Genomic DNA, 12,826 nt, shown 5'->3' on the forward strand with positions numbered 1-12,826 from the left:
TGGAAGCTTAACACTTGGAAGGAAAGCGGAAGAAGACATGGAATATTTTCACCTATGGGATTCCAACTCTACGGTGATATTAAAACCTCCAGCTGGAAGGTACCATGGCGGGGGGGGGGCGAAGCCACCGCATAAGCGCTTCCGCCGCAGGGGGCGCCAGAGTCCCCGCAGCGGGGAAAAGGGGCGGGCCAACCTCGTCCCTGGAAGCGGCCTATCCAAACGGAGGGGCGGGCGCCTCTGCCCTTTCGTCCTTCTAGAGTGCGCGCGCACCTCACGGCCCCTCCCTCTCCCGGCGCGGGTGTCGCGAAACGCCAGCCTCGCGCGACGGCCGCGGTGTCGTAAAAGTCCGCAAGTTCGGCGGCCGGGGAAGGAAGAAGCGCCGCTGCTGCCCGAGAACAGGTGTGTCACCGGGGTGGAGGGGTTCACGGGGGGGGGGGGGCTGCATCGGCACGGCCGGCGGGAGCCTCTTCGGGCTTGCCTGGGGACTCCCGTCGCTCCCGGGCGGGGCTGCCCCGAGGGCGGGGGGAGGGCAGAGGGAAGCTCCTGCCAAGTCCAGCCCTGGCCAGGGGCCGGGTTCCTCCTTGCCCCTGACCCCTCTCCCCTTCTGCCTTCCAGCCATGCCGATCTTTGACCTCCAGAACCAGCTGGGCATTAACCTGGACAGGTGGATGCTGCGCATGAGTAGCAAGCAGCCCTTTCAGCAGCCCAGCGTCTGCCACACGTTCGAGACGGAGTGGCTGGAGTGTTCGGAAAAGATCGGGCTGACCCGGGCCAAGGAGGAGTGCCGGCTGGAGGTGGAAGACCTGGAGGAGTGCATGACCAAGAGAAAGATGGTGAGGGGAGCATGGCTGGCGTGCGCAGCGCCTCTCGGGAGCTCTTGGGCCGTGCGCAGGGAACGCTGCGGGCCAGGGCCAGGCTGGGCGGGCAGCGGAGAACCCACCTGGGGGAGATCTTTCCCCGACCTGCCCATCACTGCCTCCTGCTTCTCACTCCGGTGCCATCATGACTGGTTCACCCATTGAACTAAGCGGGAAGGGAGACTGATTGGAGAGCACAGCAAGTGCACTTATACACATATTTTTAAAATACACTGCTCAAAAAAATAAAGGGAACATTTAAACAACAGAATATAACTCCAAATAAATCCAACTTCTGTGAAATCAAACTGTCCACTTAGGAAGCAACACTGGTTGACAATCAATTTCACCTGCTGTTGTGCACATTCAACTTTGTACAGAACAAAAGTATTTAAGGAGAATATTTCATTCATTCGGATCCAGGATGTGTTGTTCTTTGAGGGCTCCCTTTGTTTTCTGAGCAGTGTATTTTGGCAGCAAACAAAATTACAGTTTATGTAAGTAAGGGTCAAATCTAAAACGTTTCCCTCATCCAGGTGCTGTGCGTGTGATCCTGACCCACCAGTGGGGGGTGATGGGCCCAGGGCTGCATCTACCCTCAGCCCCTGTTTGGCAACACCTGGAATGTGATGGGCAAATTGCTGGTTTCCAGTGTTGCTGTATTTTTCTTTCCTTTACTGACTTGTTAGAACTAGATTCTTCCTGATGGCATCACTGGGCATATCCCTTGCCAAGGCCATAATAACTATTGTTGCCGACTATAGCAAAAGTTATGTGTTTGGGGGATGATATTAAATTGCAGCGACAGCTGAGTTCTTTTGTGAAAAGTGAGAAATTTACATAGGAACTGAAGAGAATCCCTTTTGGGGGGGGGGGTGATAGTCATAAGTGGTTTTTGTACATGTCGTCATCCTTTCCATTTTGGGGTGGGCAGGTGAGGCCTGGGATTTCATTCTGAGCCCCTCTTTTCTGCCCCTTTCCTTTTGCAGATCAAGCGCATGCGAGACATCATGAAGCAAAGGGACCTGATGATTAAGGAGGGGAAGTACACGCCACCCCCCGAGCAGAAAGTCTGAGAGTTTGTGACACCCCCCCCCCCAGGGAGAAGACCCCCTTTGCTCCCCAGGACCCAAGAACTCTGCTCTTAATAAGTCGTTAAAGAAGGGTTTTCATTTCTCTCTCTCTCAGTTTCTAGTCCATGAATAAAATTATTCTTTCGAGCCTGGAATGTTACTGGCTCAGTTGCTCTGCCTGTGTGGTGTGGAAAATACCAACCGAATTTAGGCTGCTCCGAGAAAACCGGGTTGTATAATGTAAATAGCAGCAGCACGTAGCCTTGTATACCTCCCTCTCAGTGCTGTAAGTGGTTTACAGAGTCGGCCTCCTGCCTCCAACCGTCTGGCTCCTCATTTTACTGACCGCAAAGGATGGAAGGCTGAGTCAAGCTTGAGCCCGTCAGGATCGAACTCCTGGCAGTCGGCAGAATTATCCTGCATGGGGCATCCTAACCCCCGTTCTATGAAGCCCTGGATAAAAACAGTGCTCTTGAGTTTTCATACGTGTGTGTCTGTTCTGTGTGGGTCACTCCGGAAGCTATGACCAACCCAAAAAGATAAGCCAGACACACCGGTTGAATCCAAACACAGTTTTATAATGGTAAAGAGAAAAGAAGCCAACAGAAAATGTCCTTACAGGTCAGGAAAGCACTGGAGCTCCAAATAGATACACGAAGGCAATTGTTTATACAGAAACACAGGATCCTTAATGTCAGACGAGGCTGTTGAGCCAACAGACACACCCCTCCCACCAGTCTTCAAGGCTGCTGGGCCACGAGCCAGGAACAAAAACGCTGAGAGAAAATGCAGATAACACCAACTCCCCTTTGATAACACTCCACACTGCCGGAATGGTTCTCATGCCTTATAAACCCTTCCCTGCTAATGAGGACCACACCCAACCCCCTGGCGTTCCTCATTCAATGCTGATAATGTCTACGCAGTTGATTTCTCCTTTGATCTATGCGTCTCTGCCGCATACTAATGATAGCTTGTGTGTCGTCATCCAATGACTCCATCAAAGCTACTTGCTTGAGATAGCCCTTCCCCAGGGCTCCCAGGCCTTGCATCACCTTCACTTTCGTGACTGCTGTCTGCACTGTCTGACTGCAAACAACTCTCCTCTCCGCTCTCAGCCTCCCCTGGGCATGGAGCCAGCAGAGACGCAGCTGGTCTTTGAGCTGGCTCAGGCTGAACCACAACAGTGTCTGCCTTTCTACCTTGGCTCGTGCTGTGAGCGCGGCAGAAGAGATTTCAGTTTGGAAACATATTCTGAATTGGTTATTAAATGTCCAGCCGTTCCGTCCCATCCCTGGAGAAATGATGACTTCCTTTGATGTGGCTATAAACTAGCACAATCGCTGCCCCTGCTTCTCATCACAGGAAATCTTATTTTGTCCACTGCTCAAATTGCCTGTAACGGCCACCTTTACAGAGTTGTCAAACACCATCAAATTCTGCATTGTTTCATTTCTGTGAGTCCTGCCTATAAATCCGAACTGTCACGTTGTCTTTTCCTAAGCTCTCTCCCCTTTTTTGGTCAGGGAGGGGAACCTGCTTTGTCAGAAGTGGATGAAAAAGATGCAATGCATTTGAGGAGGGGGCAAGTGGCGATGGAGGAAGTCATCAGGGTCCCACAGGGAAAGAGAAGCCAGAAAGCTGCTGATGGTTGGTGAAGTTGGTGCAGGATATAAATCAGTGCTTCCCAACCTTGGCAAGTTGAAGATATTTGGACTTCAACTCCCAGAATTCCCCAGCCAGCAAATGCTGGCTAGGGAATTCTGGGAGTTGAAGTCCAGATATCTTCAGGTTGCCAAGATTGGGACACACGGATATAAATAACCACTGGCCCACATCTGCCAGATGCCTCTAAAAAAAACCTCTGTACAAGGCACTAGAACTCCCAGTTTCTGTAATGAAGGACGAATGGATTCAAAATAAACCCGCTCCAAACGTGACTGCAGAAAATACAAGTTCAGCAACAGAGTGATCAATGCCTGGAATGCAGTACCTGACTCTGGTTTCTTCCCCAAACCCCCAAAACCTTAACCTTAGACTGTTTGCAGCTGACCTCACCCAGTTTCTAAGAGGTCTGTAAGGGGCCTACATAAGTGCACCGCTATGCCTACAGTCCTGGTCCTACTGTCCTATTTATTGGTACATAGAAACATAGAAGACTGACGGCAGAAAAAGACCTCATGATCCATGTAGTCTGCCCTTATACTATTATTTGTATTTTATCTTAGGATGGACATATGTTTATCCCAGGCATGTTTAAATTCAGTTACTGTGGATTTACCAACCACGTCTGCTGGGAGTTTGTTCCAAGCATCTACTACTCTTTCAGTCAAATCATATTTTCTCACGTAGCTTTTGATCTTTCCCCAACTAACTTCAGATTGTGTCCCCTTGTTCTTGTGTTCACTTTCCTATTAAAAACACTTCCCTCCTGGACCTTATTTAACCCTTCAACCTATTTAAATGTTTCGATCATGTCTACTTACGTTTATACAAACTACTACTGCAGGGCAGCCACCATGAGTCTGAATGAAGTTAATATCATGCAGTTTTGTTGGTAAATAAATAACATTCAGTTCCAGTTTCCAGGATTAAGTTGTTGGGTTTTTTGAGCGGAGAGGGTGGTGTCCCACTTGCCTTGAAAACGGAGCCCTGGACGTGTGTGATCTCTGTGCTGGGAAGATTTTGATATCACTTTGGAACCAGTGAGTAAAATATAATTGCAGAGAGAGCTTCAGAGGGGCTACTCTCCATGCCTGATTCTGCCAGGATAATTGCTAGTTTGCAAGGACAGAAACCAGCTGCATTTGAAAGAGAAAGCGAGAATAAGGCCAAACAAATCTTGAACAAAGCCAAATCATCTTCTCTTGTGCTGGTATCGTTTCTGGCCTGAGTCATCCAATAAAGCAGCATCAAGTTGTCAGAGGAAACATTTAAATATCCCAAAAAGCTTTTGCTTCTCAAGAGACTCTTTAAAAGAATCTGAAGGGGAAATGCCCAGGAGTCTTGATAAATCAGTTATGTTCTGGATCCAGCTGAAATCCTCAGCAAGAGACCCTCCCCACTCTGGGCCAGGTGGTGCCTTGGGGAGGGGGGTGTTTCTGGAGTGTCATCACCTGCACCTGTCCCAGCCAAGACTCCCATTGCTAGTAGGGATGGGAATCATGGGGTGTGTTGCCTCGCACACCTGGGGGCATCACAGTGGGGAATGTGGGTGTGGGGAGAGGACAGGTTTTGGTTGATGAAACAAGAGAAGGGGGTGGGATAGAGGGGGGGTCCTTAACCCCAGGAAAAGGTGTGACTTCAACTCACAGAATTCCTCAGCCAGGCAGAAGAAGGCTCTTGTGGAGGTTGAGAAACACTGGAAGAGCGGAGAGATTCTCCTGGAAGGGGAAACCTGTCAACATACCATCCCACTCCTCAAATTACTGGCTGGGAGGAAAATTTCAAAATCTACAAGAGTTTTATTAGCTTAGCTCAACATTTCCCAAACAGAAAAACCCTTAAGCATGAAAGCTGGATGGCTTTGGGCCAGGCACTCTCTCCGTCTAAGCCACCTCAGAGGGCTGCGAGAAAATAGGAGGAAATACAGAATATCTCTGTCTGTCCGTCCGTCCGTCCGTCCGTCCATCCATCCATCTATCTATATCTGTTTTTCAATCTGACTGTCTATCTATCTATGTATCTATCTATGTATGTATGTATCCATCCATCCATCCATCTATTTAATTCGACTTCTATGCCAACCAATCCCAAAAGGCTCAGGGCGGATTACAACAATATAAAATACAAAACCAATAAAAAGAAGTCAAATGTACAATCTAAACTATAAAACCCTAATTAAAACCCAAAGTTGAATTAACCCATCAGCATGCATGCATGCCATTCATACAATTTGGCCATGATAGTTGTCCATTCACGGCCCCCAGGTCTTGATAGTCTGGTCCTGAGACATGTAGGGCTTTATAGGTAATAAATATCCCCTTGAATTGTGCCTGGAGACTAATAAGAAGCCAGTGCAGCTGGCAGAGTGTAGATGTTATATGGGTGGACGGAGGCAGCTCCTGCGACTGCATTCTGGACTATTTGCAGTCTCTGAACACTCTTCAAGGGCAGCCCCATGTAGAGTGTGTTGCAGTAATCAAGACAGGAGGTGATGAGGGCCTGAGTGACTGTGCAGAGCCTCCTGGTCCAGATAGGGCCGCAGCTGGTATACCAGGCCAACCTGGGGAGAGGTCCCCCTGGCCACCGCTGAGAGATGATGATCAAGGCTCAGCTGTGGGTCCAGCTGTGGCCTTTGGGAGCAGCAGCGCTGTTGCTAGTCAAAAGGCCATGACCATCACCGCACCAAGCCTACCTGGGCCCATGGCTACTGCACCTGGGCAGGGAGCGAAATCGCAGGTGGACACGCAAGGGAGGCCGTGTTTTGGCGCAGTCATCGTGGGGTCCACTGCAATCCTGCTACTGCACCTGGGCAGGGAGCGATAGCGGGTGCGGAGACGCAGGTGCGCCTGTGGCCCAGGTGCACTAGCAGAATTGCGCTGGACCCTGCAGGCATCGGAGCCCCGTCCCGTCCCCCCTTCGCCGCCCCCTTTGCGGGGAGCCCCGGGCCGGGGGGGCTCTTGGGCCGGGGGGGGGCGGCGCTGGCCTGGGGGCGGCCGTGCCGGGCTCTCCCTCGGGCGGGGCTCTCCCCGCTTGGCCGTGGTGGGGGCGGGCGGGGCGGGCGGCGGAGGCGGCGCTTGTGCGGCAGCGGCGAGCAGCGGGGCTGGTGGCGGCTCTGGCTCGGCGTCCGGGGCGGCGGCTGGGTAAGCGGGGCAGCAGGCAGGGCAGGGGGGGGGGTCCTCCGCCCGGGCATCCTCCGGGGCCCCCGCCGCCACAAGGGCCGCCTCCCCGGGGCTCCTGCGTGGGTGTGAGCCCGGGCGAGCCGGAGCCCTTCGGGAAAGGAGCGCCGGCGGGGGTGGGGGAGGGGCCTTCTGACCCTCCGGCTGGGCGCTGGGTGGGGGGGGGGGCGCGGCCCTGGAGGGCGCAAAGGATGCTCAGGTGCCGCCCCCCCCTCCGCTTTTGGGTTGCAAGCTTGGAAGGGCGCGCGGGTCTTTGTTCTCCCCCGCATGAAACGGCGGCTCCCCTCCTGAGCCCGAATCCGCTTCTGGTCCTCCGCTCCCCAGGCAGCCCCCCCCCCCGTCATGCAAGGTCCAGCCCTCCTCTGTCCAAGGGCGCTTCGGGAGGGAGGGGGCCGCCGCGTGTAGCGTGGGTGCTCTCGGGGTCCCTCCGTCGCATCTTCACGCCGTTTTGTTCCTGCGGGAGGAATCCTGGGTGGGTTTCATGGAGATTCATCTGATGGCGGGGGCACTGAAAACACCCCCGCCGTTGGCGATTTTTTTTCATGTTTCCGAACAAATGGCTTATATAGAAAGGAAGGTCTCCCCAATTTGGCTCCAGAGGTTGGGCGGGGGGGGGGGGGGGGGCTGAGGTGGGAGGCGGGCATCCTTCGCCACCCTCCGCTTGGTTAATTAAAAGCAGGGGGGGTTCCAAAGTGGCCGGTGTGGTTGCTTGAGGCCAAGCAGAGCATCTCTTGGGGGAAATAGGACCCACTGAGTGAGCGTTTCTCCTGCCCAAAATGAGGGATGGTCCTTCCTCCCCACCCCCCTCCTCTCCTCCTTCCTCTCCATCCTTTTCTCACAGAGCATCTCGGATAAGATGGGGCTGCGTTCACATTCAGGATCCCCCCCCCAACCCTTCAGGCTGTGGGGAAAAATGTGTCATAAATAAAGCGGAGCCATCCAGGGCATGGTGGTGGCACATGAAGCAGCCCCTCCCTCCTTCCTGCCAGGGGAAAAGGGGGGTGGGGGGTTTAGGAGAGGAAGGGTTGTGTTGGGAGGAGGGGGCACCTGCCTTTAGCCCCACTCTGGACAAGGCCGGCTTTGTTTTCCGAAAGGGCTGAGCTGCCCAGATCTGTAAGAATCAGGCAGGGCTTAATTTGGGCTTTCTGGGTCTTTGTTCTGGAACTGGCTCCTGGGTCACGTTTTGTGAGAGAACAACGGAGAATGTGCAGAGTGCCTCTCGGCCCAGACTCTGGCACCAGAAACCCAGCAGCAGCTTCTCTGTGTGTGTCAGGCAGGGAGCCCATTGCTTGTGATCTGTGCAACGGCCCCTCCTGCATTGTAGCCCATGGGGGGGGGAGGCAGATGTGTTGCTGGGGCTGGTGTATCGCCCTCCCCCTTTACTTGCAGCAGCCAAGGCAAGGGGGCCTAGCCAGGACGGAGACTGGGGCATGCCTTGCAAGAATCCCCCCAGAACCAGTTCTCTCTCCCCCCCCCTTTGCCCCAATTTGCCTTAGAACAAAGCTGGATGGTTGCTGGAGAAGGAGGCAGAGCTGACACTAAATTGGGAAGCCCCTAAAAGCCGCTTTCAGAGCAAGAATTCTCCTCCTGGTGATTCCTTATTCCCTTCTTATGTTTTTGCGAAGGGGTGTGTGTGTGGAGGTGCCACTGGCACCATGCCTGGTTTCTTGATCTCCTTGTAGAGGCCACAGAAAGGAGGTGAAAGCAACTCCCACTGGCTAGCTGTATTGAGTTTCTGGGCAAATGGCAACTCTAAGCCCTCTTTCTCCCATCTTGGAAAACAAGCAGGGTTGAGGGATCACCAGAAAACCTAGATAGATAATAGAAGGAGGAGGAGGAAGGAAGAAGGAGGAAGAAGAAGAAGAAGAAGAAGAAGAAGAAGAAGAAGGAGAAGGAGAAGGAGAAGGAGAAGAAGAAGAAGGAGAAGGAGAAGGAGAAAAAGAAGAAGAAGAAGGGGGAAGAAGGAGAAGAAGAAGAAGAAGAAGAAGAAGAAGAAGAAGAAGAAGAAGAAGAAGGGGGAAGAAGAAGAAGAAGAAGGAAAAAAAAGAAGAAGGAGAAGGAGAAGAAGAAAAAGGAGGAGGAGGAGGAGGAGGAGGAGAAGGAGAAGGAGAAGAAGAAGAAGAAGAAGAAGAAGAAGAAGAAGAAGAAGAAGAAGAAGAAGGAGAAGGAGAAGAAGAAGAAGAAGGAGAAGACAGACAGCTGTGTCAGACCATTTTCAATTGCTGCTGGAGAGAATTGGGTGGCTGGTGCCAGCAGGAACTGAGCTTGATCCAGATCTTTCCACCAGCACCAGCTCTGAACTGCTGGACCCTCAAGATGGTTCCACCCATTGCATTAATTTGTCACCTGCAGTCCAAGCCTCCCAGGAGAGAGGATGCTCCCTCAAGAAACTGTCTTTAGAATCCTGCATTTTCTGAATTAAACTGAACTCGGGGGGGGGGGGGGGGGGTTCGCCTTCATTCAGCAATCCCGAATTCAAGTAATAGGGGGGTGGGATTCTCTTGAGATTAAGCTCCACCCCCTGCCCTGCTCAGCCCCCCATCATCCCTGGATAATGGATCCAGGCAGCCTGAGTGTGAAAGATACTAAATGCACAAGGTCATTAATTAGCACAATAATTGGAGCAGGGTCTTTAAAGAGCCTTAAGGCCTTTTGTTGTTGCACAGAGAAGCTATGTTCAAGCAACACACTTAGCTTGCTAAATCTGTGGGCTTTACAGGAGGCGACCAAACTTGACCCAGCCAAATGGCCTGGACCCAGAAGGCAGGCAAAACTACACGTATGCGCCCCAAGCAAAGTGAGCCCCAACTCAGAGCAATGAGAACCAGAGAGTAGCCGTTTAATTCACTTAATTAGAGATGTGAAATGAGTCCAGCCAAATGGCTTTCTCCTGGGGGGAGGTCTGGAGGTCAGCGTCCTTGGCATTCCCTCCCTGGCAAGGCTCTGCCTGGGAAAGAGGGAAGCTCTACCTGAGTGAGGAGGGGTCAGGCCTTTCCTCTGGGATTCCTCTGGGGTTGCCTTGCAAGGGTCAACCGAGAAGTGTGCCACAATGGCAAAAGGGCATCACCACAGTTGGATGGCCAGTTCAGATGCAGACCTCTGTCCCAGTGGCAAAGGTGGGTTTGTTCTGGGTCCCTTCGATCCATCCAAGACAGGGCAGAATTAAAAGAGGGTCCTGACCTGTTCACAAGTGACCCAAATCCAGCATCAATTCACTCCTGGCCATTAGTTGACCACCTTCCTGTGTCTGAGCTTGAGCACCTAATCTTCTCAACTGGAGCATGTCGAGTGTGACCCTGATTCTTCACGCCTGACACCCAGGAGTTGTGGTCTTCTCTGCCCAGTGGGACACCCTTTCCAACCCCCCCCCGATCAGAGGGCCCCTCCTTTGGACCAGAATACTAAGGAAGCCTTGTTGTCTATTGATGGGTTGGTGGGTTGTTTCATCATAGGCTGTGAAGATGGCACGTTCTTGGACCTTGGGTCTGGGTGGCGAATTTTAGTCATTTATTTATTTTACTAAATTGCGTTCTATTGTCTTGCGGTTCCTAATCTTCTGTTCATAGACCAGAGCCCCTGTTGTGAGATTGGAACCTGTATAAATCATTTAAACGGTTGCTAACCCCCCCCCCCATCATTGCAAAGGGTGCAGCAGCTGCATGGGTGTCAAAGGGTGTTTGCCTTCCTCCCCTTTCCTGCCTCCTGACCCTTCTGCCTCTCCGTAGGTTGGTGGTGTCCAAGGCTGAGCAGCCCCTCTTCCTCCCTGCGGCCATGTCTTCCTCGGACGAAGAGACCCTCAGCGAGCGGTCCTACCGCAGCGAGCCTTCCTGCAGGAGCGAGCGGTCCTACCGCAGCGAGCGGTCCGGCAGTCTCTCTCCTTGCCCGCCAGGGGACACTTTGCCCTGGAACCTGCCTCTCCACGAGCAGAAGAAGCGGAAGAGCCAAGACTCCGTTCTGGACCCCGCGGAGAGAGCCGTGGTCAGAGTCGCTGGTAAGGGACATTTGAGCAGCTGATTTCAGGAGATGAGAGGCCTAGAGCAGTGATGGAGAACCCCTTGCTTCCTCGGGTGCCAAAAGAGCCTGCACAGGTGCTATTGTGCCTGCACAAGTGCCCACGCCCACAATTCAGTGATTGGGAAAGGCAAAAACAGCTCCACCCACCCATCTGGGGCCCTCCGGAGGCCAGAAACGGCCTCTTCCCCAACTCCTGGTGGGCCCAGTAGGCTCGTGTTTCGCCCTCCCCAGGCTCCAAAGGCTTCCCTGCAGCCGGAGGACAGAAAAATGCCCTCCCTCATCCCCTGGAGGTTCTCTGGAAGCCAAAAACGCCCCCCAGAGCCTCTGTGTGAGCCAAAAATCCGCTGGCCGGCATACACATGAACGCAGGAGCTGAGCTAGGGCACCAGCTCGCGTGCCAGCAGATATGGCTCCAAATGCCATAGGTTCACCATCACTGGCCTAGAGGGAGTAGGGTTCTTCCAGATGGTTTTTCCAGTCCTTCAAGAAGGTCCCTCTGAAACGGGGAGCCCTTTTCTGGAAGGCTGTTTGAATGTCAGTGGAGTCTTAAGGATGCCCAAGAAGAGAAGGAAGGGAAGGGATGAGTGGAGACACAGGGATGCTCTAGATGCCCTCTGGGGTGTGTGTGTGTTGGTTAAGTTACGGTGGTAACAATAAGAGTGCTCCGCCTACCACCCAAAAATATGTCATTTTGCCACCCAATATGGTGGGCTTTGGATACTTTAAAAATCCTTCAAGAGAGGAGCTGCATATCTCTCTCTCTCTCTCTAGTCTCTCTGTCTCTCCCTCCCTCCCTCCCTCTCTATCTCTCTCTCTCTCCATAGGCAATTTCTGGAACCATTGATGTCAGTTGGGTCATAACATTGTCCCACGTGAGACACAAAAGATGTGTTAGACACGTCATGGGATGCGAAAGATGTCATTTGTATGATGTCCTGATCTACAATGATGTCCTGGTTTCCTTTCCCCTTATAAGAGGGATGCATCTAGTTGCAACCTGTTTGTCTTATCTAAAAACAAGGGGGAGGGTCCCCTGGTGTCAGCACTTTAGATTTTACATATGAGCAGATTAAGTCTATGGATCATTTCTTTGTTTACTGCTGCTCAGGAAAGGGTGCGGAGGGGGAGGAAGAGGAGGAGGAGGAGGAGGGGGAGGAGGAGGGGGAGGAGGAGGAGGAGGAGGGGGAGGAGGGGGAGGGGGAGGGGGAGGAAGAGGAGGAGGAGGAGGGAGAAGGACCGGACTCGTGTGGGGCCTGTGGCCAGCCTTGCCCTCTTGCCAGGCCTTTCGGTTTCTTTCTGATTCGGTCTGAGCCAGGGCAGGGTCACCTGTCAGATCAGAAAAGCCGTGACCGCGAAAGGTTTGGTCAGATCTTGCAGTGGTCAGAAAAGCTTAAAATATTATATTATATTTAATTAATATATTGATTACATATATTAAGTAAATATATTTTATTTATTTTATTATGTGTGTGTGTGTGTGTGTACTTTCTTCACATAATAACCACTGAAAAGGCAGGAGAGCTGCCTGGGGGCTGAGGGGATTGTTCTGGGGGGGAAGGAGAACAGGATCGCAGCTGCCTCCTGCAGTTATTTATAACAATAATAAAAGTGGGATAATTCTTTTAAAAATCAGTCTTGTTTATGCAAAGAGGTTGTGAGCTGTGTGGCTTCCTGTAGCCGGTTTTCATCCCTTTATTGTGGAAGCCAAGCGATGCCACCCAGAGCTTTGCAGGAGGCCCCGTATTGGCAATGACCCCCTCGCCCCCCCATGCGTTGAGTGGGTCCTCCAGGGGTGATCGGCTCCTGGTAGCAGAAGGGGCTGCTGAGTCTACTCAGTTCCCGCCAGCTTTCTGCCCGAGGAGATTTATCTATCTGCTGGCTGCCTATTGTCCAAATGGCCGTGCCAGGGGTTGCTTGGTATTCAGGGCTCCACTTTCTCTGCTTTGGTGAAACCGTTTCCTCAACAGTTGACTGGACGGAGCTTTTAAAAACTATGTGAAGCTTTCTTTCAGAGTCTTTTGTTCCCAGACCGGCCCAGTTT

At 52.5% G+C, this 12,826-nt stretch overlaps 1 protein-coding gene across 1 annotated transcript; it reads left to right on the forward strand.

Annotated features, from left to right (window-relative positions):
• Positions 1-288: 288 nt before the first annotated feature.
• On the forward strand, positions 289-2,077 carry NDUFS5 (NADH:ubiquinone oxidoreductase subunit S5). Its single transcript, XM_070763653.1, has 3 exons — positions 289-399; positions 616-833; positions 1,847-2,077. The coding sequence occupies exons 2-3, from the start codon at positions 618-620 to the stop codon at positions 1,931-1,933; spliced, it is 303 nt and encodes a 100-aa protein (XP_070619754.1). The 5' UTR covers positions 289-399; positions 616-617; the 3' UTR covers positions 1,934-2,077.
• Positions 2,078-12,826: the final 10,749 nt, after the last annotated feature.

Source organism: Erythrolamprus reginae, chromosome 11 (genome assembly GCF_031021105.1).
Source record: "Erythrolamprus reginae isolate rEryReg1 chromosome 11, rEryReg1.hap1, whole genome shotgun sequence".
Classification (NCBI taxonomy): Eukaryota; Metazoa; Chordata; class Lepidosauria; order Squamata; family Dipsadidae; genus Erythrolamprus; species Erythrolamprus reginae.

What these genes read in the sequence shown, in the direction of transcription:
- NDUFS5 (XM_070763653.1), top strand. Translation starts at nt 618, where the DNA reads ATGCCGATCTTTGACCTCCAGAACCAGCTGGGCATTAACCTGGACAGG. An exon ending in GCATGACCAAGAGAAAGATG is followed by an intron (nt 834 to 1,846) that starts GTGAGGGGAGCA and finishes TTCCTTTTGCAG; the next exon opens with ATCAAGCGCATGCGAGACAT.